Consider the following 26178-nt stretch of genomic DNA (forward strand, 5'->3'; position numbering starts at 1 on the left):
TCTAGCAACACATCCTGCTCAAAAGACTCTTCTTGCAGACCTGAGAGCACTGCTTGCTTCCCACCACCCCAAATCACAGGCTGACAGCACAAAGGCTGTTGTAAACCTGCTGTTTGCCCACAACAGGCGTCCGCACACATTTATCAAGGCCATGGAAAGGCACTACATTCCTTAAATCAGCCAGTCCAAACTAGCATGAAGTCTCAGGATGAGCACTGCTCACTGGATGAGAGCATTCGTTTTCTTGTACCTAGGTCACAATTCCTAAATCACTTTTAAGCTACAAGAAAATAACCCAGGTGGGCAAAACGCATGACAGTGGCTATTTGTGCAGCACAGTGTAAGCTGGCAGGCTACAAGCTGCCACACAGATCTGTGCTGCAGTTCAGTTCTGCATTGTACCCCACTTCTACTCCCAAGGAAAGCCTTGGGAAGAGATTCCCACCAGTCAGTTCTGTGGTATGAACAAAAATCCTCTACCAGGCTGTGGTTCTAGGAAAAGAGCTTCTTAGATTCGTTTTGAACTCTAATATCTGACTCTTCAGACAGCTGAGCTGACATGCACCTAAAATTAAACCCAACACGGCTCGCTTACACAGCGAGTATGAAATATAGAGCAAGTATTGTCTGCTGATGACCGCAGCTGATGGTTATTAGCATGAGCAGAACCTGTACACCCAGGTTTTATTAGGTACCAAAGTTTCTGTTTTGTTTTGAAATTCATTTAAGCTTTCCAAGCAATAAGTAAAAATGGGACGTTCGTCTATTGTGTTCGACTTATAGCAGTACTTACACTTGCAGAAGCTCCTCCCTTTGGACAGCCAGGGATGCCTACAAACAGATCAGAAACTCATTAGGAGCACATCAGCAAAGAGTTATCTATATGGTTAATCCATCATTGCTGCAACACTAAGTGCAGTGCTGGCCCCCTTTAAGGGAAGGGGCAGAAAAGCCCCACGGGGATGCACTGACTTTAAAGATAAGGATGGAAACACAACAAGCATAAGATATAACACAAGGCTGCAAATCCACACACTAAAGGGAAGCAGGAACAGATATCCAGCAGTCAGGAAAGCTGTCTTAAAGCCATTCAACCCTGAGTTCTTCCTGGATGGCCACAGGCAACACAACTATTAGTCTTCCATGCATCCATCTTGCCAACCCTTTAGCCTGGCTCAGTCACTGTACCTGTTGGCAGTTCTCCTGTTTTAATTCTTGAATTTGAACTTTAAATGATTCATTTTCCTTTTCCACATCCTATTTAAAGAAAAGAAGCAATACTTTCATAAATATTATTAAATAATTCTATTTTTAAAAAGTAATAACATGTACATCCCTACTTGCAGCACAAGCCAGATCTATCAAAACTTTACCTGCAACTGTTTTACTTGGTTTGCAATTTCTCTCTCCTTCTCTTCCAGTACAGCTTTCAAGTTGTTCATCTGTTCTTCTTTGCCTTTCAACCTGCAGAATTAGTTTTGAAAATAATACAGAATAAAAATAAGAATTGAGGCTAAAAAGAGGGACAGATGCTCTAGCTGGCACAGAGCTTTCAGCTGCAGCAAGCAGCTCAGCTTTGTATGCTATCCACAATCATCGGGCACACAGAAAGCACACACACTGCAAAAAGAAGCCATCATGCTACGGCTTTAAACCAAGAAAACTAACCAAAAATACAAGTCAGCTGCGGGAACGTGCAGTGCAAACACTTACCTGTTGAGAACTGGTCTGGGACAAGCCAGGCATTTCACATCTTAGCAAATGCCGTTAGCCACAACTGACTCATCAGATCCAGAGCAGAAGTGGGAGAGATGTCACTGATCTGCCAAACCACCCTGATCTGGGGCACGTGCCAGGGACACAACCTCCCAAAGGTGACGATACTCGAGGTGTCACAGCCTGGCTACACTGGAGCCCCTTTGGGCAGGCAGCACATTACGATAAGGGCTGAGGGCCTTTTCTGACACCATCACAGGTCTCTTCTATGATTTAGGGCAGCTGGGCAGTCAGATAGAGCAGAGCCAAAAGCAGAGGAAAGCAAAGCAATGTTTTCTCACAAAGCAGGAGCGGGAGAACTGACTATTGCTCCTCACAGACCCAAACCAGCCAACTGTATCTGTTCACCGCTTCACTGGCTCCATCATGCAGAATGTGCCCTGGGCACTCCAAAACACACTCTAAACAAGCTAAGCAGAAGGAGGAAAGGAGGAAATATCACTAAACACGAGCAGCAGCTTCACTCGATAGCAGAGCCCGGGTGACTGCTTTCTCATGCAAGCACCAGACTGTGATTACACAGAGCAGCAGACATGCAGGCTGCTGCACGTCCATCACACCAGCAGTTTGCTTTAGCAAAGCCTGTAAAATTCCTTAAACCAAGCCCTACGTTCCAATTTAAGCAAAAGGCCAGCACTGAGCACCTTATCAGCAGGCGCTTGGCAAAGAGCAGCTAAGCATACTCACAGGCTCTCCAGGTCCTGGACTTGGGATGCAGCAGGTACCTGGCAAACAAAGAATTCCCAACCTCACTTGATGGCACAGTAAAGTCATCAAGTTAACAAGGCTTTGCACAATCAGGGACACGACACAGGTTGAAAGAAAACTTTTGGTCTTGGTATTTTTCTATGTGACTCCCACTACATATTCTGAACTTCATAACAGGCAGTTTCTCTCCCTCCCACTTTCCCCCTGGGACAAATACTCCACCCAGAGTAAGAATGCACCTCTGCTTCTCATCTCTTTCGTTGAGAAAATTCTCAAGTGAGCTAAAATACCATCTGATAGGAGGAAAACATTCCACAAAGTTAACAACCAACTTGGATTGGTTGTTATCCAAGCTAGGATTTCCAGTTGCTTGCTTTCAAGTTCAGTACAGAAAACCTAGAGCCAAAATACTCCAGGCAGTTGCAAATTTAACAGATCAAGGCAGAAAACAAAGCAAAAGTCTGATCTCGCCCAGGGAAGAGGTTATATTCAGGATCTATAGGAGGTATCCCAGGGTCCAGAGTCCTTTCGGGACAGTATAGTGGTTTGGCACAGAGGCACCCAGAGCACAACTGTGTTTTGGACTATGAGCTTCAAACTGTCAGGCCACTGAAGCCACTCATCAACAACAGCATCGTCCAAGGTAAAGAACAGCTCCCAGAACGTGTTATATGCCTAACATCTGCTTTGGATAAAGACAGCTGAACTAATGGGCTCTTTGCACTGTAGACTATCAATCTAGTCAGGAGGATCTTAAAAATTACTGTGTAGGTTGAAGCCAAGGCAAAGCCTTTGAGAGGGCTGGGGGATAAACAACCACCACCCTCCAGTTCAGCTACGCAGCCCTGTTTCTGCGCTGCATGTGCTCAGCAGGCCATACCTGTTGGAGCTGTTGCAGGTTCTGTTGTTCTAACTCCTGAACTTTACTGGTTAGCTGTGCAATTGTATCTTGCTGACCCTTTGAATAAACAAATAAATGGTGAATTTAGAGCTGCAAGTGCAACTTTTCTGCATTCAGAAATACTGCAACAGAACTTGTATTGCCCTTTAGAATCACAAGGAAGTTTACCTGCAGACATTCTCCTTTCTTGGCAATCTCTTTTTCTTTCTCTTCCAATAAGGCCTCCATGGTTTTCACCTGCTTTTCCTTTCCCTTCAACCTGTAACATTATACGGAGACAGACAGAGACCCACTCTTATTCACGTGCAAAAAAAAAAAAAGGAAAAAAGTAAACACAGAATCCTAGACCTTGGTGCTTATAAGCAACAAATGCAGCCTGTGTGATGAAAGGCACCACCAAAATTTATCTGCTAAATATAAACGTGTGAACACTCTCACTTCAGCCTGAGTCAGCAGGCCTGAAAGATTCCCTTAATCAATGGTATCAAATGAAAGCATGCAAGTTCTGCTCCAACATGTGCTGCACTGATTCCATACCTGGGTGCTCCCCTTATCTAAACGTACTTCCTCCCTCTTCCCAGTGCAGGGAGGATGAGGGACTGACAATTACCATAACTCAAGTCTCATTTATCTATCCAGCTACACTGCAAAGTGATCTGCCCATCGTGCCTTGCCTACATGCTTCCATCCCTACTTCAACTGAATGCCATATAGGTGAGCAGAGACCCTTGAGGCCACGCAGTGCTTAACTTTGTGGTTTCAAAAGACAGGACCAGAAGGGCGATGGCTTGTGTAATAAGGAAGTTTATATACTAGGAAACTTGATAATAACCTAGCTCACTTGACACTAGAGCTCACACTAGCTCACTTGATGATAGAGACATTGGGCAGGAAAATCTTGACCTAGGAGTGCCTGGAGTGGGGCAGTGAGGACTCTACAGGGCAGATCACACAGAACCCCAGCATGGCCGAGGTTGGAAGGGACCCCCAGGGATCCCCCAGCGCAGCCCCTGCTCCAGCAGGGACACCCAGAGCACGGGGCACCCGGGCGCATCCCGGCGCCTTGGGAAGATCTGCAGAGCAGGAGCCTCCGCAGCCTCCCTGGGCAGCCTGGGCCAGGGCTTGGGCACCCTCACACCAAACAAGTTCTTCCTCACGGCCACACGGAGCTGCCTGGGCTTCACCTTGTCCCCACTGCCCCTTGTCCTGGCACTGGCCACCACCCAGCAGAGTTTGGCCCCTTCCTCCCAACATCCTCCCCTGAGGTATTCAGACGTGTTAACAACTTTACTTACAGTGTCTGGAGTTCTTTGACTTGTGAAGTGATCGACACCTAAAGAAAACAAGCACCACTTCAGTTCAATAGCCATAGCAACACCAAAAAATGCTTTAGGGAAAAACAGAGAAAAAGACAATTGGAAATTATTCCAACAGGCACTATTTGCTACAGTAGTGTGAGCATAAACATGACTTTTTGAGGGAGAATAAATTATGAAGGAATCTATCTCTACCATTTACTCTCTCCCCATTTAAAAGATTTCTTCCCCAGCAAGAAGGGGAACAATGTGAATGGGCACACAAGCAGAGCCAGCAGTGCACTGCTCCAGCACAGGAGACTGAGAGAAAACGGGAGACCAGTGGTAGTCACGTCACTAGCCACGCAGAGCTCAAATCAGAGCGACTGTCTCTAGCCCTTGCACAGGGAAGGGTTTTTTTGATACTCCTTTTACTAAGGGACATGAATGAGAAAAACAAGATTTAAAGGGGAACATTTCCCTTGAATTTTCTATCAAAGCCTGACAGAGGCCACAGAGCATCTAGCTGCCATTAGAGCAGATTGCAGCAATGCAACAGTGCAGCAGTGATGGATCTCCAGAGCAGCTCAGTCCAGTTATTCTTGCCCCACTGCATGGCAGGAACTTGCAACATCCCCAGTAACCTCTGGTTTTGCTTGCAGAAGACCAATGAGTGCACATGCACCATCTCTGGAGCAAGGGTCTCAAAAGCAGCTTTTCAGAGCCTTGCAACTCCAAACCACACTTTGCTGCAAGCTCTGTAGCAGTTCCTGGGAAGGAAAATAAAAATACTTCCTCCAGTTCCCGGGAATCTGCCTTAGAGGAAACCCCAAGACAGAAACACATCCTGTGAAGCTTTGTCTAAAAAGGACAAAAGCTTAAACACTAAGGAGAGAAGTAAAATCAGTAGCATGTTAGAACATAACTAGAAAGACAGAAAAAAGGGTAGACAAAAAGAAATCCACACAAACAAGCAAGCGAGTTTCCTGACAGCAGTTGATTAAGCTGCTTGCACTCCAGGCTCCCTAGGAACATGGGAGTTCCCATGTTTTAGCAGCTAGACAGCAGCAGGCATGCTGCAAAACCCAGTGCTCCTCCACTTTGGCATTCCTGAGAGCGGGGAGCAGCCCACCCTGCCAGGATCAGCTTTCCTGGGACACGGGAAAGCGAATGGACTTTGTTCTACTGAATGCAGAAACTGAATGCATTCTGAGCAAGGAGAGAAGCACCAACAAATGGGGAGACAACTTCAGTATCTGAGGGCCAATGCTGCAGCAGCAGCAATTCCTGCTAAGTCTTCCAAACTAAGAATTCCAAACTTGGGCATCCAGGGGAAGGGGTTTCTGAAGGGCAGCAGTAATTATACTAAATATATATAACTTTATATGCAAGTGCAGTGTAGCTGTACCATTAAAAAATTCTCTTATCAAAGGACATTCACTAGTGACAAGATACTAGAACAGAAACGAGTGAGCAGCGCATCCAAGGCAAGGCCGTTTCACACTTTTGGCACTGAGTAATTTTACCTGTTTTTCCATCTCAAGCTGGGAATTTCCTACTTCTTCTTTCAGAGCCTCTATTTCCTGTGTCAAAGCCTTTTCAATGACAAAACAGACAGGGTTGGACAATGGAAACACAAAAAAACACCACAAAAATGGATGCTACAAATTTGTTATTACAGAATGCAGTGCAGTAACAAATAAATGGTAGTCAATGGCATAGACACAGAAAGGAAACAGTATTGCTCAAGGTGAGTACCTGAACAGTTTTCTCCTTGCTGGCAACTTTGAGGATTTCAGCTTGCAGGAGTTCTTCCACTGATTTTATTTTTCCATCCTTCTCATGGATTCTTAGGAAGAGCAGAGGAACCTCGTTAAACGGCTGAACAAATGAGCTACCCAGGAGTTAATAAATTAGCTTTTATAAAAAGCTTTTATAAATATATATAATAAATTCTGCTATCAGCAGCAGGTTCCTCTGAGAACCACACTGAGATTGCCACTACTGTAGGTACCATCACTCATTAATTCCAAAAACAGATGCAAAAAGCAAGAGGAACATGCTACGTAGATAGCTTAATTTGTATCTTAGGACAAAAGAAAATGTATCTGTGAACTTTGGAATAATTTGCATTTAACTTTAGCCTTCACTATGCATTTTAGCAAAACAGGGATTTTTAACTTGAAATTTATACATACATAGAAATACAGTAAACAAGCTCACTTTTAGAGTGCTTACTGAAGAAAAACAAATATCTAGCAATTCAGTGATTCCCTGCCTAGTAAAATTCTGGCTTCTAGAAGTAGTAGCTTTAAAAAAAAAATTAAAAAGGGATTTCAAAGGTATTGATCTAACTTGATGCATTTCCAAAGAGCTGAATTTCCTGCCACGCACGCACTTCATGCAGTTGAAAGCAAATCATAAGACATCTCAGGAAAGCAAAACACCCATAGCCACAGAAAAAAGACAGGCAGAAGGAACAACAATTTGAGATTAAATTGCTGCCATAACTTACACTTTCTGGAGTTCTTCCACCAGTGATTGGAAAGAAACCTGTACAAAAGAAATCCTTAACTTAGAAAAACAGGAGAGAGCAATACAAGCAGTTTACAAGTGTTAAGGTGCAAGTGTTCAGGTTCTTTAGCAGTGGGCAAAGACTGTGTAGCAACCTCAAAATTTTACCTATCTGGAAGTTTATATAAACTATTTCTTTATTGTCTCTATTTCCTAGCAAACCATAGCACCAAGTCTGCAGCAAATTCCAGGAAAACAAACCAAAATCTGTATCATCCTCATCAGGAAAGGCTGAGGCTCAAGGCCAGCATTCAATCAGCTTTAGCACACAACAGGCTTGAAAGGGTTAATGCACAAGCACTGTCTGAAGTTTCAAGCAGACCATTACAAGCAAAGGCCAAATTATAGTTTAAAGTGTCTGCAAGAGAAACCTCTCTGCAGGTCCCAGGGCACACTTACTCTTTCAGGGATAAGCAGACATTGAAGTCCTCACAGCCTTAAGGGCTATTTGTTTAATCTCTGGGGAAAAGGTGAATTGAAGCTCCTGAACTGTGAACCAGTCGACAATCACAACTGCTTTTTTTGTTCCTCCTCTTTGAATAGACGATAAAAGATGCTCTGATGGGCATTGTACACTTCTCCACTTCACAGTCATTCTAAGAATATTTATTTATACAGGTTCTCCACTACTGCAGGTGATTTTGTTAGCAAATAAGCGCTCTCCTGAGCTGTCTAAGCAGAGCTGAGTGTCACAAAAGCCATTTTTCAATAGACACAGAGTGCACATCAAAGAATACTACATGGTAGTGTCACTGCAAAGAGAGACGTAAACAAAAGGGGGCCAAATCACAGCTGCAAGGATGCAAGTTAACTTCAGAAAGCTAAAGGATGCAGAGAAAGCTGATGCTGCATCAGCCTCAGTACCAGCCATGCTTGTTATTTTTGCAAAAAAAGCAACTCTCAGCCCTTGCAGCATGTGGCAGACTGAAATCAACCCAGAATCTCAGCCAAACTGGAACCTTTAGATCCACCGTATTTGACAGTTTTGATAAGAAAGTATCTGACAGAAGCAGGAGCTTCCAGACCAATGCTGGAAGAAAACAGGATGCTTTGCCAACATGCTTCAAAGACATCTTCACCCTTTTCCTTTGACTTTTGCAATGGCAGCAAAATTCTTTTAGATGTAGTTTAGGTGTAATAAAAGTTTTAGATGAAAAGTACTACCTGCTCTGATTGCTGAATTTGCAGACTTTGAAGTTCTTTTCTCAAGGAGGAATTTTCCGTTAGCAATGCCTTTGAAAACAGACAGACAGATAATGAAACACTCATTTACGGGCATGAGGAAAGAAGTATTAAGCTTGATGGAAAAAAGCATTTCCCTTAGAACAAGTAAAATCCGAAAGCCCAGAAATAAACATCATCAGCTGAAGCCAAACTACTCAACAGAAGAGTTATTGTAATGGAAGAGCTCTGAATATCCCCATGGACATCTCAAAGGGGCCTTGAATCTATAGGTAGCTGAAGTGCAGAGAAGCATCAGACTGATGTGCTCAGGTCTATGGCTCTCTAGTATCCAGGCTGGTGCATTTCCTGACATTTTGCTAACCTCCAGCTTTTCCCCACCTTGCACATAGGGATACTAGGTAGAGATCACTCTGTCTTGGCTATGTCCAGTTCAATGGGATTTATATTCTCACAAAACTCAAGATTCGTGAGTTTTTCCATGATTCAAAATTCTCACACTGCCAAGTTATCACATAAGCACCTTTTCTAACAAGAGGTTTATTCCAAATTGGAGCAGATACGGTTCTGCAGATATGTTAGGTTTGCTCTAAGAGAAACCAGATAAAGACTCTAGTAGTATCTTCCCTAAAAAAGACAGATAGAAGCACCGACTGTTCACCATTAATGCTCATACTCAAGTCAGTTTTACTGAAGTTTTTAATATTGTGCCCAGGACGTGACTCTTTTGCACTGCAAAAGAGTGACTGCACTGCAAGCACCCTAAGATACACTTTGCACAAGAGCACTTGCTCTCTATTTCACCCCCAAAAATAATGTCAGAGATTTTACCTTCAGCTCCTCCTCTTTATTAGCCACCTGTATGAGTCCTGCCTCAAGCAGCTCTTCAACCGTTTTGATTTTATCATCCTTCTCTCTCATACTGAGGAATCAAAGGCACAAATAACACAAAACAGAGTTAACCTTCGAAGGCATTTCACCTATCAACAGTAAACTGGCTACCAGAATCAGGTCTCTTGTTTTAGCCCCTGAATCAGAAGAAAAACTTCTTACCTTCTTTCCATTTGCTCCAACATGTCTTTGTTTGCCTATTAAAAAAAATATATATATAGGTTGATCATTAATTGAATCAATGCTGGTTTGGGATTTCAACAATAGGAATGTCTAGGCAACATCACTTGCCCAGAAGCTTAGGTATTTAACTACACTAATCCAGAAGGGAAAATTGAAGAGGGAGAAACTAATGCCTCTAATCTGGATCTTGGAAAAATGCAAGACCCTCAGGAGAGGCACAGATACAGCCTGAATGCCTTTAGGATTTGGGACTGACAGACTTCAGGAGTTGCTGTGGGACACAGGATCTCCACAATCCTCATCCGTGCTAAGAAGGCCAAGCACTACGCAGCATCTAATCCCTAGCAGTCAGCTCAAGAACTGGAAAATCTGCCTTCTCGGAGCATTTAGTACTGCAGACAGGATGCCAGGCCAGACATGCCAGGCCCAGGGGAATAAGTCTGTAAATCTGGTTATCCACCAGAAGGGAATGGGTCCAGACAGAGAGCTGCTCACTAGCAGCACAAGACTGAAAAAAAAAAAACCCTTGCTCTGAAAGTTTCTGGTTTTTTTTTTTGTTTTGTTTTGTTTTGTTTATTTGTTTGTTTTTTTCCTTTTTTTTTTCCTCTCTTCTCTCCAGTGCTCCAGGATTTTTTCTCCTCCTACAGTAATATGAAGTCAGGGATGTTCAAAGTTGTTCCAGGCAATGCTTGCAAGGGAGATTGGGCAAAACGACGCAGCAGAGCTCTGAACCTGAACATCCTGTGTGAGTACCAGCTAGATTCACTGCAGCAAGTGGACCACAGGGGAAAACATGGAAGAGGAGGGAAGGCGTACAATCTTCCCAATTCGAGAGCATTTTCTTTGGCTCCCATTATTGCTACCTACCTACCAAGTTTGAGACCAAAACATTTCATATTTGTTTGAACAGCCCTGACTAGGTCTGGAAGGCAACTATAACTGCCAGTGACTTCTGTGGAAGAGAAACTGCCCTAAAATGCAATGAGATCCACACACCAGCTTTTCAAGCAGCTTACCTAGGGCTGCCTTAAGAAAAAAAATATATATACATGTACACTTGAAAAAACAAATGAAGCAGGGAGACGAAGGAGAAAAATCCACACACGACTGTAAGATACTGCATAGGATCTCAGTGAACAGCGGCTGTACCTGCTCGGACAGGAGAGACTGCAGCTTCTGAACTTCAGCTTGCAAAGTTCTGTTTTGATCCTTGAGAACCTGGAAGAAATTTAAGCATAATATCAGTTCAGAATTGCACATCCCAATTACAGCATTTTCCATAAAGGCAACCAGGTAATTAAACAACAGAGAACTGTTCCAGTGATCAGAAGCTGCAAGACTACAGACAGTCCTTTCTCCTCCTTTCTTTTTTTTTTTTTTTTCCCCCAAGTATTAATATCTTTGTCCTTATGTTCCCATGAGACATTCACCTGCTGCCATCTTCATTCCCCAGGCAAGGATCAGACAGTACCAAGTGGAAAATGCAAGTGAAAGGGTTGGTACAAGCGCAATGCAAGTGAAAGGGTTGCTGCTCCTTGGAAAGGGGGTCTCCAGAGAACACAGTGCTGCCTTTGCTGTCAGCCCAGTTGGCACCAAACCAGCAGCTATCACTGCTCCATGGCAGTAGTTACGAGTGCAGAAGCTGCTAAGATGCCAGTGGGAAAAAGCAACCTCCACTACACAAAATACCTGGAGATGATGTGCCATTAAACACTAACAGCCCAGCACTCAGACCAGGAACATTGCTGCCAGCTCTGGAGCAGCTGCTTGCAAAGCTCTTCTCAAGAAAGGAGATGCTCTAAACAGAGCAGCTTAGCAGGATTGGCAATTGCAACCTTGGAAACTTTTAGATCCTGTTAGACATACTTGATCACATCCTCATTTTGGAGAGGGAATGGACCCAATTCCTCACACTGCCCTTCTGGTTCCTTACATGTATTTAAATCTTCTGCTAACATTGTTTTCTATTTCCCAAAATTTTTTAGAAGAGCTACTTGATGCATTATGAAAGTAACAAGCAAAACATAAGATCTATGTTGCCCAGTGCCCAACAAGACAAGCAAGAAGGGATAGAAAAGGAGAGGATTAAAGGAATCAAATTGTTTTGACTCTGTTTTGATCCCTCTTTCAAATGTATGGAAAGAAAGAAGCAATTTCTCAGGTGGAAGTATTCAGCACAGAGCTGGGCTGGCTCATGTCTGGGATCAAAGTCAGGAGCAGGAAGGGACTAGAGGTGCTCCCAATATTCAAGCTGTGAGTCCACACGGATTTCCACAGCATCACTGTGATGATGATCTGTGTTCAGCTCCCTACTCACTTCCCACCAACCCACAGGACTGTCTCCAAGTGACAAGGGGTCACTACTGAGTACAGCATTTAACCACCCACAAGATCTCAGAGGTCTCTTCCCATGTAACAGCTACTACAGAGACCACCACTGAGAATCTTCAGATTATTCCTCCTATTTGTTATTTTTTTAAACACTAGCACACTCCACCTTGAAAAACCTACAATTCTTGAGCTGCTGCCCCATTCAAGGTACTGAAGGGTATCACCAATAAAGGGACATCTTTTCCTACTCCCCTTTCCAGCTCATTTATACACATCGCCCTGCACATGCCTCATGGAAGATGTAGCCAAGACTTAGTGACCTTCCACCAGAACCATCACCAAAGCAGCATTACTTAATACGGGCTTTAAAGGAGCTGAGACAGAAAAAACAGTTTTCTCAGGAAGCATGTCCCCATTTCTAACTGCTATTACCTTGTCGGGCAGAGCAGAAGGAAGGGATACGTCACTCTGAGCATGCCATTTGGAAACAAATACCAGCTCTGCTGCACAGAATGCACATCTTAGAGCAAAAAGCTTCAGCAATTTAGCTGCTACCTTAGGAGTGCCAATATGGAAGATGTCAGGAGAAAAACAAGCATTTTACGCCTATCTTGACAAAATAAAAAGACTGAGACCTGGCAGCATGATAAGTGATGCAACAGCAGCTCACACCAAAGCCTTGGAAGTCACATTACAAGGAAAACTATAATAGCTTTTACCAAACCACCTCCTCTTCCAGATTTTAAAGGCCTCACCACATTTGACTTGTGCTGCCACGTTCGGCTGCACAGTCTGCTCCTACTCCTGACATCCCACATTGCTTTTGCCTTGTAAATACAACACTGAAACATTACCTAATTTCTGAAAGCCAATCTTATTTCAAAAATCCCCATTCAATTGTATGAATTATTCCACAACCTCGGAATTCTAGAAAGCTTACTGCAAATAAGCACAAGGAGTCTTACCTTAAATTCTTCTTTTGTGTTTGAAATCTGTGAAAGTTCCTCTCGAAGCTGCTCTTCAAGAGTTCTTATTTTATCATCTTTCATGTGAATGCTGAGAAAGCAGAGCAGTTAAACACACATTCTCCGCCAAGTCTTACAACAAGCATCGATTCAAAAGAACATACGCAAACTGACAGAAGTTGTTTATGAAATGCCAAAGCGATTTATTTACCTTTTCTGCATCCTTTCTAGCTCATGTGCAGCAGCAGCCTAGATATAAAGAGGATTAACATAGACTTAGGATGCATCATGTGATTCAATCAATCCTTCATTCTACAATATTAAAAAGCTAGAACAAGTCATTTGGTCTCTCAGCACATGACTCATCAGCAAGAGCTAAATGGCTAAGCCTGTCTTTACACACATAAAGCCCCAGTATATACCAGCCAAGCAACTAGAAGTAAGGAGGGGGCTTGTAAAGATGCATTTGACAACCAGGAGTATCTTTGAATAAAGCATTTCCAATTCTGTGACACAGTGGCCACACAGCTGTAACAGAAGAACTGCATTGCCTTTTGTTATAAAAATATGTTTGTGTCCTAGGGTGTTTGATGGGGATGGCTATGACCTCTGTGTTCAATCTCAGTTGTGTTTGCTCTTGTGAAGCATCCTACACTCTGCATGCTTGCAAACCTAAACAAATCTGTACCAGAACAGGTCCCCTAACACACAATTTACTTCTGTTTCTTACTGGCTATCCAAGTTACTGATTTGGCTAATGAGGAAGGTAAGAAATAGGCATCAGGCCAGCTGCAAACTCTGTGGAATCACGTATTAGCCTGGCTCTGCAACTTCATTACTCAATGGGTTTAAGCTCAGCTGACTGAAACCAATGCCCCTGTGCTTAGGAAAAAGATGACAGGAGATGAATGAAATCTTTAATGAATCAAACACCATCTTTTTACCTGTTCATTTGTTAAAGCCTGTAACTTCTGTACTTCTGATTTCAGGGATAAGTTCATATTCTGCAAGACCTGAAGAAAGAAAAAAACACTTGCATTTTGCAGAGTCAGTATTTCAAGCAAGTCCATTCTTCAATGAGAAGAACTGAGAGTGTGAGAACAACTGAGTGAATCATCCTTTGCAAGAGCCTAGCATTAATAGCAAGGAAAAGCCTCAAGCTTTCCCAATTCCAGCTTCCCAGCATCAAGTGCAGGTCTTGCTTGGAAGAATCACATGAACAGACTTATAGCCGTAGTAGCTGATTCTGGGTGCAAAGAGAGCAGCCTTTCAGGATTCATTTTACAATGTGCATCTGGTGCCCCTGTATCAGGGCGGGGGTTGATTATACCTTGAGCTCCTCCTCCTTGCTGGTTAAACTGGCATGTTCATTGCTTAATGAGTCCTCCATCTGCTTTATCTGTTTGTCCTTTTCTGCAATCCTGTACAAATGATAAAGAGATGATGAGCAGTACTAAAAGGTCCTGTATAAAGTCTATATGTGAAGTATCAGGCTAAACATAAAATACATGCCAGCCTTCAAATCCAACTCATGACTTGCACTCCTATTGACAGCACTCTGGGTCCCAAAGCCTTCCCATTCATCTGAAATGCTCCCTTTGCCAAGAATGTATGGGATGTTCCCTAGCTCTGAAATGCAACTACCCCATCTCCCAGAGGGAAAAGTCTCCTGGCACAGTGATACAACCCAAAATACTAACATTCCCATGGTCGTGCATATTCCCACACACTACACTGATCTCTGCATATAGAGAAGATGAACAAGAGACTTTCTGTGCCAGTAAAGCTGCACACAGACTCAAAACCTGAGTCTTCCTTCCTTCCCAGAGCCAGGCAAGGAATGCAAACCTGCAGGATGCAGTTTCACAGCCCCCATAAGGGTCTCATAACAGTGTTAAATGCATGGGCAATAACATTTCCTTCACAAGTCCCTCCCATAGGCGACATCAAGAAAAGGGGGTTTACACCTGGAAGCCAGTAAAACCTTCTCAAACACAAGAGGAAAGGAATGCTCACACTTTGTGTAGTTCTTCTGCCAGGACTGAAGCTGAGGTCTGCAGGAAGAAAATAAATAAATAAATTGCTGAAAGTAAAGAATTCTCCTCTACAGTAAGCCTGGAATAGCATTTGTAAGATTTGGCTAAAGTTATTCTAAACTGTCACACGCAAATTCCAAACATTTCCTGGCTAAGGAACATTTAAAGAGGACAAGCACATACGGCTGCCCCTTCCCCTCCAGTGTAATCACTGTGAAGAGAAAGATGAACCATTTTATTTGCCATTTTGCTTTCTATCAAATTCAAGCAAGCAATGGGGTTCACGAGCACCAGGCTCCTCCAGACAAAATGCTTCATTCTGCAGACTTTTCACAGCAGTCAACACCAGAATGAACTTTATAAAGCTTTATAAAGAAGTTATTACGAGACAGCATTTCTCAACCCCAACATGGAAGAGAAAGGTGTTATAGGGTGGTTACTATAAAAAGTCCACAGAACCACACATGGCAGACTACCCCACATGCAAAGTGATGGGAAATAAGCATTTAAGGCACTGTCATCTACCCTATGAAAAAATGAGTTAATGCCACAGGGACACGTAGATGGATTTCCCCTTCTCCCTCCCTGCACAAAAACCAAAATAGTTGGTATGTAGAAGACTACAAAAGAAAGGGAAGAGGCAGGGAACAGGCTGTACCTGGGCTGCCATCTGCGAATGGAACTGCTGCAGCTGAGCGTTCAAGGCATCGTTCTGCTCTATCAGCTCCTTGGGAGAAGAGCACAAAGAAAAGCAGGCTGAAATCAGCAGCTGGGCAATATTCCCTAGGATGAGCTCTTAGCTGGGATTTAGTAAGGACAGCTTAGTAGTCACTATCAAATACTTTGTGAAGACATTGCTTTTCTCCCCACTAAGATCAACCAAGTTGAGTGCTGGGCAATTTTCCTCACTTGTCTAGACTATTTCAAAGGTCCAAGACCACCCAGAACCTCCTTGCAGCACTGCACAGCACCTCGTTTCATAAACTGCCAGATGATAGATCGGCACCCACTTTTCTTGCTCTTTATTCATCTGCAAGGTTTTTTAGAGCAGCATTTCAAGATAATGCTGAGTCCCCATAGGCACAAAGGAGAAGGAAAAAGAACCCAAAACTTAAGATATTTGAGCATTACCTGCACCTGCATCTGCATAGAGTCCTCTGCAGTTGCTCTCTTTTGCTCAGCCTCCATTAACTGCAATATCCTCTGCTCCAGCTGTTGCTTTGACACCATTGTATCAGTAAGTTTACTGTGCAGGCTCTGGATTTCATTGTCTTTGGCCACAAGCTTATTCTGCACATCTGTAGCAGAAATGTCAGGATTTTAATTCAGAAGCATTTGAACTTGGGTGGAATAACTTTTACTCTAAACTTTAAACAGGGAAGCTGATTAGAAGCCTTATTCTAGCAAGCTGAGGTTCTGCTCTCGTATTAGCATTCAGAATACTTTATATAACATCACAGTGTTTCCTTAGGGTGTTGAAGCAGCACCAACCTGAGACTGAAGCCAATAATATTATTATTACTCAATAATATATATTTTTTAATACAAAAGGGAAAAGCCAGATCACTGCAGTTGAATTATTATAGTATTTCACAGGTCATACATGCCTTGTTGTGCTGCCTCCTGTTCTGCTGTTCTTTTCCTGAGATAAGCCTGGATTTCTTCCCATCTTCTCTCTGCTTCCTGCTGCTGGACCTTCATATTGAAAACAATTGATGAAAAGAAGTCCAACCTTTAATTTGTTAAGGAGCATCTCTTCTGAGCTATTCCCAAAACATATGTCAATGAAGTAAAATTATTCATTATTTCCACTAGGGCACATCAGAGACATCAAATGCCCTGTAACTCTCCTCCTACTATTCCTCCAGCAATTTAGCCTATTAATTTAGAAGGTAAATTTTGATCAGGATTTCACTGTAGGCTCTTGGCAGGATAGCTTCTGTAATATGAAAATACAGAAACATAGCTCTTTTTTTTCTCTTGCAAAGTTCCAAATTAACACCAGAAGCCAGACTAGCCACGTAACACATAAATCTGCATGTAAATGACACATCTAAGTGTAAATGTATAAGTATGTATCATTTACATGTATCATATAAATCTGCATTTACTAAAAAATGTCCCAGCCCTAGATAGCAACTCTCCATCTGCAATTGCTTGAGCAGGGAGAACTTCTGGAAACCAGGATTTAGTTACAAACAAAGAGGGGAAGAAAAGAGGAGGAAAAAGAGAAAGCAATGAGCTCTGAATTGGCATTCTCATCTGAAAACAGTGTTTCTCTTTTGAATTGTATTTGAATACAGGAGCCCTTTTCTCTGAAAGAGAGAGAGAGAGATGCATCCAGGAGTCCCTTTAAGTTTTTCTTTAATTCAAAAGTACCTGAAGCAAGACTGTATTTTGAAGAAAGAGGGTCACACAAGGACAACACTGTCCAGGTAAGCTACTGCAAAGTATCAAACCCAGCTGGAACTCTGTGCTCACAGAATAAGTTCAAATCATCAACTAAGCTTCTGCAAAGGTATTTTTTTCTGGAGCAACTAGTTTTACTTTATAGGGAATTTGTAGCTACTTAAAATATGAACTATTGAATCAGAAGTACTGAATCCTATAGGCTGGGAACAGCAACTACCTGACAGTAAGTATTTGTGCAAATACAAGAAAGAGATTTAGTGTCCAGGGAAACAGCTAAGGGGATTCGCTCATCTCACAGCCAGTACTGCCCAGCACAAAGTTTGGCTCAGATACAGCCCCAAGATCAACTCAGAAGGCTGAGGACACAGAAGTCACCTTTAGCTGAGCAACCGCCTGCTCCGCGTTCTTCTTCTGCAGTTCCTCCTGCTGCAGTTTGCTGGTCTTTTCTCCCAGCTCATTCACCAGCCTCGCATAATCCTGGCGCAGTTTGTTCAGCTCAGCCGACTGCCTAAAAACAAAAGTTTCCACAGTTTCAATTACAACTGCTCAAGTATAACGAGAAGAGTAAAAGGTAATAACAGCCACTCGATAGCAACATCAAATTTTAAATCTGCAGCTAGAGGTCTGCTCTGCTTTGTTCATACTGCCTCATCCTAGCACAGGGATGAAGGGATGAAGGTCTGGCCACCACCACTGCACAGCAGCTACAGTCCAGGTCAGAGCCACAGGTCAGCAATAAGTCACAAGCATCAGATCCATTTACAGGTTTGTAAGTTAGGGGCATATCCTGGGCAAGTCTTACATAAAAATAAAGAGGTTTAGCCGAAGGAAAGGTTTTGCATTCAAATTCACATCCCATTCCTTTTCCTAGTAAGGATTATCAATCCACTGTTTACTCAGGACTTGATTCCTCCTTGACTACTAACTACAATTCTGTAATACAGAAATACAGCTTTTTTTTTTTTTCCTCCTGCAAAGTTCCAAATTAACACTAGAAGCCAGACTAGCCATGTAATATATAAATGTGCATGTAAGTGACACATATAAAGTGAATGTATAAATATGTATCATTTACATGTATCATAAATCTGCATTTACTAAATGCAGATCCCTCTTTGGACTCTAGCTGGATGTGACTCACCTATTAACTCAGGTATATGATGCACTCTACCACTTAGGGAGAGAAGACATTTGTATAGGAATACTGGAAGACACTGTGGTTAAAACACACAGACACACACTAAATAGTTTAACCGCTCTCTTAAGTTCACCTGAATTAAAGATTTGTTTTTCCCCCAAGAAAATTGTTTAACATCAGGGCACTCCACTCCTACAAATGGGGAAGCCTTTAAAACGAAGGTATCGGTACCCTCCTCTGGGCTGCTATGCCAGGCTGCTCCTGCACCATCCTTACCTGGACAGCACAGCCAGAAGATACTGGTGCCCCTTTCCAGTCCTGCAGGACTTTGTGAACCTAATGTCCAACACTGATTCCTAAGTTTAGAGCTGTTGGCCTCCCAGGGGACTGGTACCTGCGCCCCTCCTAAAGCCACAAGAGGAAGGGGACGTAGGCTGTGAAAAACCACGAACTTTGGCTGAGCTCTTCTACACTTTATGGCACCGTCAGCACCCACTGAAGTGCCAAGAGGCACTGGCAGTTCTGCAAGCCTCCCAAGCCCAGATAGCTGCAGCCCTAGGATAATCACAAAGTCAGAGACAGCCCTTTAGCTGATGATGAAAACAGAAGGAGCAGAAGCCAGAACAACTCTTTGGGGAAAGTTTAACACACACACAGTTCCAGTTAGCTGCTAACATACTTGCTTTCCATTTGATTGGTAGAGGTACTGACAGCATCTCTCAGGATACCATTCTCCTGCTTCAGGTGGCTTATTTCAGCCTCCATCTGCTCACGAAGCTGCTGGAACTGATGGAGGGAAAAAAAATAATAATCCCATAAAAGATTAAACTAGCAAAAAGCAGAAGTCCCAATAACTGATGATATCACAAAAGTATAAGTAATGAACAGTGAGCTGAATTTCTGGGACAGCTTCACCTCCCTGTGTATGTAGGTGGCAGGTTTTTTAAACAGTACAAAATATTAAGATACCGATTTCTCTCAACTGTATAATTTTATGTAGTCACCAATAAATGGATACCAATATATTTTTAGTGTTTAGTGAAAAAGCTAGTCCATCAAATTACTAGAAGTTTAAAAAGCCTTCATATGAAACAAAAGAGTTTAACATAACACCACACAGATTACAGGCTGGAAACTGCCAAAATCTAGTCCTGACCTAATACGCCGCAGCAAGGACTATGAATTAGATCCTTTGTTTAAAGGATAACGTGTTGCTGTTGCACTTGGGGCACAGTTTGAAACCCTGGCAGCCCAGGAGCTTCGGGAACACGAACAGGATGAGCAGACTGGATCAGAAGGAAAGGGGGAGGCTGCACGTGCAGGTGACGGTGCAGCTGGGCGCAGCAGGCCTCTGTGAGCAGTGCTCAAGTGCAAGCAGCTCGCAGTGCTTCTTTCTTGTTCCACCTGCAGCAATTTGTGAACACTGCTGACACCAACTCCAAGCCCTCCTTTCATCAAGGGACTGACTCAATGAGAATTTTGTACATAGAAAGTGCCAACAAACACCTGCCCGGTAAACGCAGCAGAAGGCATCACTAGCACCTGGGGCAACCACGTGCAGTTCAGCACCAACATACATAATACCAAGATGGACTTTTTAAAAATGTTTTCTTTTAATTCCAAGAGAAAAGGGGACACAAGCCCCATGTAACTCGATGTTTAAGCTTCAGCCACTCTGCGATGCTTTAACACATCAGCAGGTGGAGCAGAACCAGAGCACTGGTTCCTCCAAAAGTCACCCATTCCTGCCCAAATCTGCTTCAACTGTCCCAGTCAGCTGTTGGACCCCCTTCCTTATGCAGTTCCTGTACAGGTTCAAATAGGCCAGTGTCTGCTCTGGACAGTGTAGTTCTGCTCCAAATCCACAGAAACAGTCCTTGCTGAAGTGTCAGGACATAGCACAAGATACAGCTTGGAAGTTCACATTCTAGGTCTGATGCTGAGGCACCTATCTAGGTAAAGAGACTAAAAAAATCAAATCTAAGCACCAGTCTGTTGCTATAAGAGAAGGAATTTTTGGTAGAAAGCTAGGAGCTCAACTTTTGAATGTGATTAAAACTTTCTGGAGATCACTCCAATATAATGTAATTTATAGAGAATACAGGATCTAAAAGGCCTCAAGCATTTGCCCTTCATATATTTTCAAGCTACTTCTCCATTCAATGATCTTTCCTGTATCGCAACTACATTGCCTAATGAGACTTTGCACTAATATTTTAAATCAGATTTAGCTACTCATAAATAATCATCAGTGCTAATGTCTTTCTCAAATTATTTCAATTAGATTTCACATTTTAATCGTGTAACATTTCAGCAGAAGATCATGTAAAGAAAATAACTACATCAGAGCAGGCTGCCTAACATGGGTCTTTCAGACCTAGCCACGTTCCTCTGTGAAAAGACCTGACCATCCTTTTAAGCTAAGAAATTGCCATAGACTTTCCAATCTTCATGCCTATGCATCCAACACCCTGCACACCTCAAGGTTTGGGATAACAGCAAAAGTCAATTATCACAGAAACAACACACAAATGTTGCTCCCTTTGCTAGAGTGGATGTTGCCCTGCGTTTCAATTCAAATAGCTTGTTAAAGTGTTTTACCTTCATCTTCATCTGCTGAGATTCTTGGTAGCTAACATGTATTTTACTCTGAAAAGTGCCGTGCTCCTTTTCTAGCGTGTTGATCCTCTCTCTCATTTTTGCAGTAAGCAAGCTGTTTCTCTCCTTTTCCGCAACCAGCTCCTTGGGAAATTAAATGAAAAACAGAAAGAAAAGTCATCCACCACTCCCTTGTAATGGTCACACTGCTTTGGGATTACTAAAAAATGAATTTGCCAAATGAAACAGCAATCTTGTTGTCTCATTTTTACTGAGTTTGGCCCACTTGCAGGAAATCTTAACAACTAAAGCAATAGATATATTGCACAAGGCAGATCTGGATTTTCCTCCCAGATGTGGCAAAATGTAAGAATTCAGGTAAGGGACTTTGACATGACTACAGAGCATTTTAGAGCAAATATCACTTCACAGGGGTTGTAAAGCCAAAGTCAAGAATGGTTTTGTAGTACGAGCCAATAGGCAAACCAAGAGAAACCTTGAATCCCACTAGGAAGACACCATAATATAGCTTTCAAATGAAAATGCACATTTCTGTGTGGATGAATCATTTATTAGCCAGTAACTCAACCCAGACACTCGAGGAGCGCACAGAACAGCTCCTCTGCAATATAAATGCATTTGCTGCAGCAAGCAAGAACTAAGTGCAGCTTTCAGTGAGCTCCTATCACAGGGTGAGATATTTGTACCAGCTGAACTTCAGGTGCCACTAGCTCCTCAGCACTGACTCCTTATATTGCCAGGGATTTCTCTAGAAGAGATTCAAAATCACCTACACTAGGAATCAGCCTCTCTGACAGCACAAGGAGCCTTGACAGATAATTTAAGTGCTCTAAATTATTAGCCTGAACACCTTCCATCTCTTGATAGTTAATTATAGCTTTTTTCCCTCCCCTCATTTTAATTTAAATAAAAGCTATTCTTTTTAGATGCAGTTTATTACCTCCAGGAGGCTGTTCCCTCCAGAATGAGATAAGTGACGTGAGTTCCCAAGCCTCTGCTCAAAGTCCTTTAGGAACTTAAGTCACACTGAAAGTACTAAGTCTCTTTTGAAAATAGAGCATAAATAGTTCAACACAAAACCTTCTCAAAGTTAATATCATTATACATGCACCTTAGTAGCTGCACCAAGAGCAAGGGCACTAGGACACCTTGTCTTTAATCCCTCCACCAGTTCTACCTCACCTACCTGGCGAAGGCAGAGCCAGAGCTCCAGGAAAGATTAACTTTCACTTAGCTCTGTTTGGCCAAATACCTCACAGGTCACGCACCTCTTGCTCCCATTCATCCTCTCCAGTTGTCACCTGCAGCAATATCCTTCTATGAACATCTCTGCACCTTCCCATCCCTAAAGTTTCTCCATATCTTTTAAGGATGTCTTCAGAGAAACACATTAGTTACAAAAGCTTTCGTCAGTCCTGCTACGCTTGCTTGATTCTGATGATTTAGTACTAGAGAGACTGAGCTTTTATCTATTTTCTCCCAGCTTTCAGGGAGATTTTTTTATTTCTCTTTTCTCTTCCTTTCCTCAATCCAAATCACAAAATCATAGAATCACCGAATCCTTAAGGTTGGGAATGGAACCCTAGAGATCATCTAGTCCAAACACCCTGCACACGCAGGGGCACAGGCTGCGTCCCAGCGGGTTGGGAAGATCTCCAGAGAAGGAGACTCCACAGCCTCTCTGGGCAGCCTGGGCCAGGGCTCGGGCACCCTCACTGTCAAAAATTCTTCCTTAAGTTCCTGTGGAACTTTTGGTGCTTCAGTTTGTGGCCATTTCCTCTAGTCCTATTGGTGGCTGCAAAGAGGCCTCCCCCTCCTCCTCACTGCCTCCCTTGAGGTATCTATAGACACTGATCAGGTCCCCCCTCAGCCTTCTCTTCTCCAGGCTGAACAGGCCCAGCTCCCTCAGCCTTTGCTCACAGGGCAGATGTTCCAGGTCCCTGATCATCCCCGTAGCCCCGCGCTGGACTCTCTTCAGCAGCTCCACATCCCTCTTGCACTGGGGAGCTCAGTCTCACGATGATCCTGCTGCTCTTTGCCTCTGCAAAAATCACTGTGCAGTCTAATACCACTGAATCTACTTGCTCCACAGCCTTCACACATTCCCTTCGCAGTGCCACATACCCTCCTTTCATGATGCAGATCCCAGCCAGGCCTTTCCTCCTTCTCTCCATCAACTTGTGCTGACTTGATCTGACTCCAGATCTCTCAACTCCACCTGCAAGTGCCCTACCCGTGCAGTGCCAGCAGCTCACACAACTTACCTCCTTCTCATCTGCTAAGGTTCCTAGGTCTCTCCTCACTAACCCCCAGCTTCCTGACCACCGCCCATTTCTCCTAAAACACAACCATCTCTGCCTCTGGATTTGCCAAAACATAAGCAAAACACATCTACTGCAATAGCTCCAGAATTATTTCTACAGAAGCTGCTTTCCTCTGTAATCTTCACCAAAAGAAGGAAAAGGAAAAAAATCAAGCTTCATAAACTAGTCTTGACAATGACACATTAACATCCTTTTAAGTCCAAATCTAGCAGTGATGCAGCTCAAGGGACTAACACAGGCAATCTAAGCTTTCCATAGCTTTCTAGAAGAAAAATGTTGATTTTCATGCCAAGAAGCACACAAGCATGTGAAAGCTAGCATATGCACCAAATCAGAACTGGGACTCCGAAGAGGCGTTTAATATTTGCATCCACAAAACCATGCTCTTCTCATGAAAAAAAAATAAAGTGTTTGTTTTTTAAACACGCTATGCTTTTGTAAGCTTTTAAAATGAACAGTCTCAGCTTAAAAGCTTAAAAGTAAATGATCTGGAAAAACTACTGGGATATAACTCTGCAAATAGCACTAGTGTCATAAAAAAAAAACAAAACACACGGTGCCTGGGTAAGCCTTCGATATAAAAGATGCCCCTTCTGATTGATACTGGTCTCAGCAAGCCCCCATTTGCCAACTGTTATCTCCAAAGCCCTCGTCTCTACCCCTCTGCACACAGACTTGTATTTACCTGGGTTAGCTGCTTGTACTGCTCCTTCGCAACAGCCGCCTCCTCCTTCACAGCAGCCAGCATTTTCTCTTTCTCCTGGAGCTGGTGGAGAGCTGCAGCCGACTCGGCCTTGCTGGCCTGCAGCAAAAGCACAAAGAAAGGGTCATGTCCCCTGAACAGACTCAAACAGGGCACTAAGAGGCAGCAGGGAAACTTGGAAAGCTGATCCACACCCCCCGCCTGCCCCCTGAGCGTCTGCCCACGTGGCATAACACGGCACCACTGCTACCAAATTCCGCTAATGGATCTTGCAGGGCCCATTTCATTAGGTCTGGAAATCCATTTTTAAGTGCTCTAAAAGCAATTAAGAGAATAAACGAGCTCTTAAGGTGCATCCGCCTTCCAAGGCGGGCATTTTGTTGGCACTGGGAAAGAGAGAACTGCCATTAAGAGGAATAAAAGGAAAGTTAGAGATGTGCTGAATCACTAAGGAACTGAGATTAGAAGGGACCTCCAGGATCAGCTGGTCCATGCTCAAAGTAGGCCCAGTCTGGATAACAACAGACTTAACCTCCTGAAATCTCTTGCCACAGAGACAAGGGTGCTGATGTAGTGTGTCCCTCCATCTGCCGATGCTGACAGCACTTGCCAGAAGTTTTAATTTAATTACACAAATACAAAGGCTGCTATTCTGAATAAAACAGGCAACAGAATTGCAATGGCACCACTATAAGAATAACTGAAATAGGGGTCCAGAGAGACTGTGAAGTCTCCATCCTTGCAGGTTTTCAAGATCTGCCTGAATAAAACTCTGATAGCAACTTAGTCTGAATTCAGCACTGACTGTTTTGAGCAAAAGGTTGGGCTGAATTATATCCGGAAGCCCTTAAATTATCACATATTACACAATATGCTATTCACAAAATCAACATATATTTTGTTCTATATTTCTGTTCTGCTACCACATCCACAGAAGAGCAAAGCGCAAGATCTCAAGTGTGGCCAATAAGATGTTTTAAGCACATGGGGGCCATCGAAAGAAAGACTTATAAAAGATACTGGTGATCAGAATTCTTCTGTAAGTGCAAAATAAGAATAAGAATTAAAAAATAAAAAGTCAAGCATTGAGACAGTTTGTCTAGAAAGTTTGTGCAGTTTCAACCCATAAAGACTTTTAAGGTCTTGGGCCATCTGGCCTGACCTCACAGCAGGTCCTGTTTTGAGCAGCAGGGTGAACAAGAGCTCTCTTGGGGTCCCTTTCTACCCAAGTCACCTTGTGACCCTATGAAAAACGTCCAAACGCGGCCAAGGACCAGACTCTACAGTCTTACAAGGCAGAAATTCTTGCATGACACAGAATTAGCTGGGAGAGCGCAAAGAAGTTGGTTCTTTTTTCTCCTCCATTCCTACAACAGTTAATCCTTTTTACACATTTGTGCAAGACAGCTCCCAAGGAAGTCACCAGATTGACTGTGGCTGGCTGTGTTACGTTACGGTGACACAGGGGAAGGCCACATCTCATGCCTGACACTCCATGGCTTCATCTACTCCTTCTGAGAGGGTGCAAGGCCATCAGTTTGTCTAGCCAACCACTGGGATGACAGATGGCACTACACAGGTATGTGACAACTGTTTTCTGCACATGAAGCAAGCACAAAACTGGAAGAAATCTTCCAAAGCCAGAATGCAGAAATCACAATGACACTTTGCTATGGCTAATTTGACAGCATCTCCTGCAATTTCTGCTTATTTAACGCTCTTTTCCCCACAGTTATTCACCTTTTGTAAGACATCTTGAATTGCAGTGGACTTTTCCTTCAGCACCTCCACCACACAACGGGCCTCATCATCAGTGAGGATCATATTCTTCATGGTCATTACAAAGTCTTTAAATTTTACTTCAGCATTTTCTGCAAAACAAAAGCGGGGATTTTCACATTGGAATGCAAATGGAATCATTTATTTTGCCTCAAAATAGCATGTGATAGCGTATCATTATGTGTAACATTTTAGTTTGAAATGCCAAGAAGCAAGAGGCCATGAACATTCAGCAAAAACAACATAACCTAAGATTTAAAGCTGATAACAAACTGTCAGCTGACAATTTCGGGAATAATAATCCCACCACTTTGTTTTTACAGTTGGTAACATTTATAATGTCAATAGCAAGAAGACAAAG

The 26178-nt window shown here is 43.0% G+C and overlaps 1 protein-coding gene across 9 annotated transcripts in view; it reads right to left on the reverse strand.

Moving 5' to 3' along the window:
- Positions 1–26178, reverse strand: part of KTN1 (kinectin 1) — a 50447-nt gene that overhangs the window by 17890 nt on the left and 6379 nt on the right. For 7 of the 9 annotated variants that reach the window (XM_026051475.1, XM_026051476.1, XM_026051473.1 and 4 more), the window contains exons 4-30: positions 25779–25909; positions 24021–24137; positions 20994–21134; positions 19072–19178; positions 17630–17762; positions 16450–16537; positions 15974–16140; positions 15501–15569; positions 14823–14860; positions 14137–14227; positions 13751–13819; positions 13018–13055; positions 12807–12897; positions 10660–10728; positions 9490–9524; positions 9268–9358; positions 8419–8487; positions 7196–7233; positions 6439–6529; positions 6207–6275; positions 4681–4718; positions 3554–3644; positions 3365–3442; positions 2464–2501; positions 1374–1464; positions 1189–1257; positions 794–831 (exon numbers count right to left, since the gene is read on the reverse strand). In XM_026051475.1, coding sequence (XP_025907260.1) covers positions 794–831; positions 1189–1257; positions 1374–1464; positions 2464–2501; positions 3365–3442; positions 3554–3644; positions 4681–4718; positions 6207–6275; positions 6439–6529; positions 7196–7233; positions 8419–8487; positions 9268–9358; positions 9490–9524; positions 10660–10728; positions 12807–12897; positions 13018–13055; positions 13751–13819; positions 14137–14227; positions 14823–14860; positions 15501–15569; positions 15974–16140; positions 16450–16537; positions 17630–17762; positions 19072–19178; positions 20994–21134; positions 24021–24137; positions 25779–25909 — 2185 coding nt within the window. The remainder of the gene's footprint in view (positions 1–793; positions 832–1188; positions 1258–1373; positions 1465–2463; positions 2502–3364; positions 3443–3553; positions 3645–4680; positions 4719–6206; positions 6276–6438; positions 6530–7195; positions 7234–8418; positions 8488–9267; positions 9359–9489; positions 9525–10659; positions 10729–12806; positions 12898–13017; positions 13056–13750; positions 13820–14136; positions 14228–14822; positions 14861–15500; positions 15570–15973; positions 16141–16449; positions 16538–17629; positions 17763–19071; positions 19179–20993; positions 21135–24020; positions 24138–25778; positions 25910–26178) is intronic. The other 2 variants (XM_026051477.1, XM_026051471.1) reach the window with 1 other exon arrangement.

This window comes from Nothoprocta perdicaria, unplaced genomic scaffold, assembly GCF_003342845.1.
Source record: "Nothoprocta perdicaria isolate Ctin4 unplaced genomic scaffold, notPer1 scaffold_76, whole genome shotgun sequence".
NCBI lineage: Eukaryota > Metazoa > Chordata > Aves > Tinamiformes > Tinamidae > Nothoprocta > Nothoprocta perdicaria.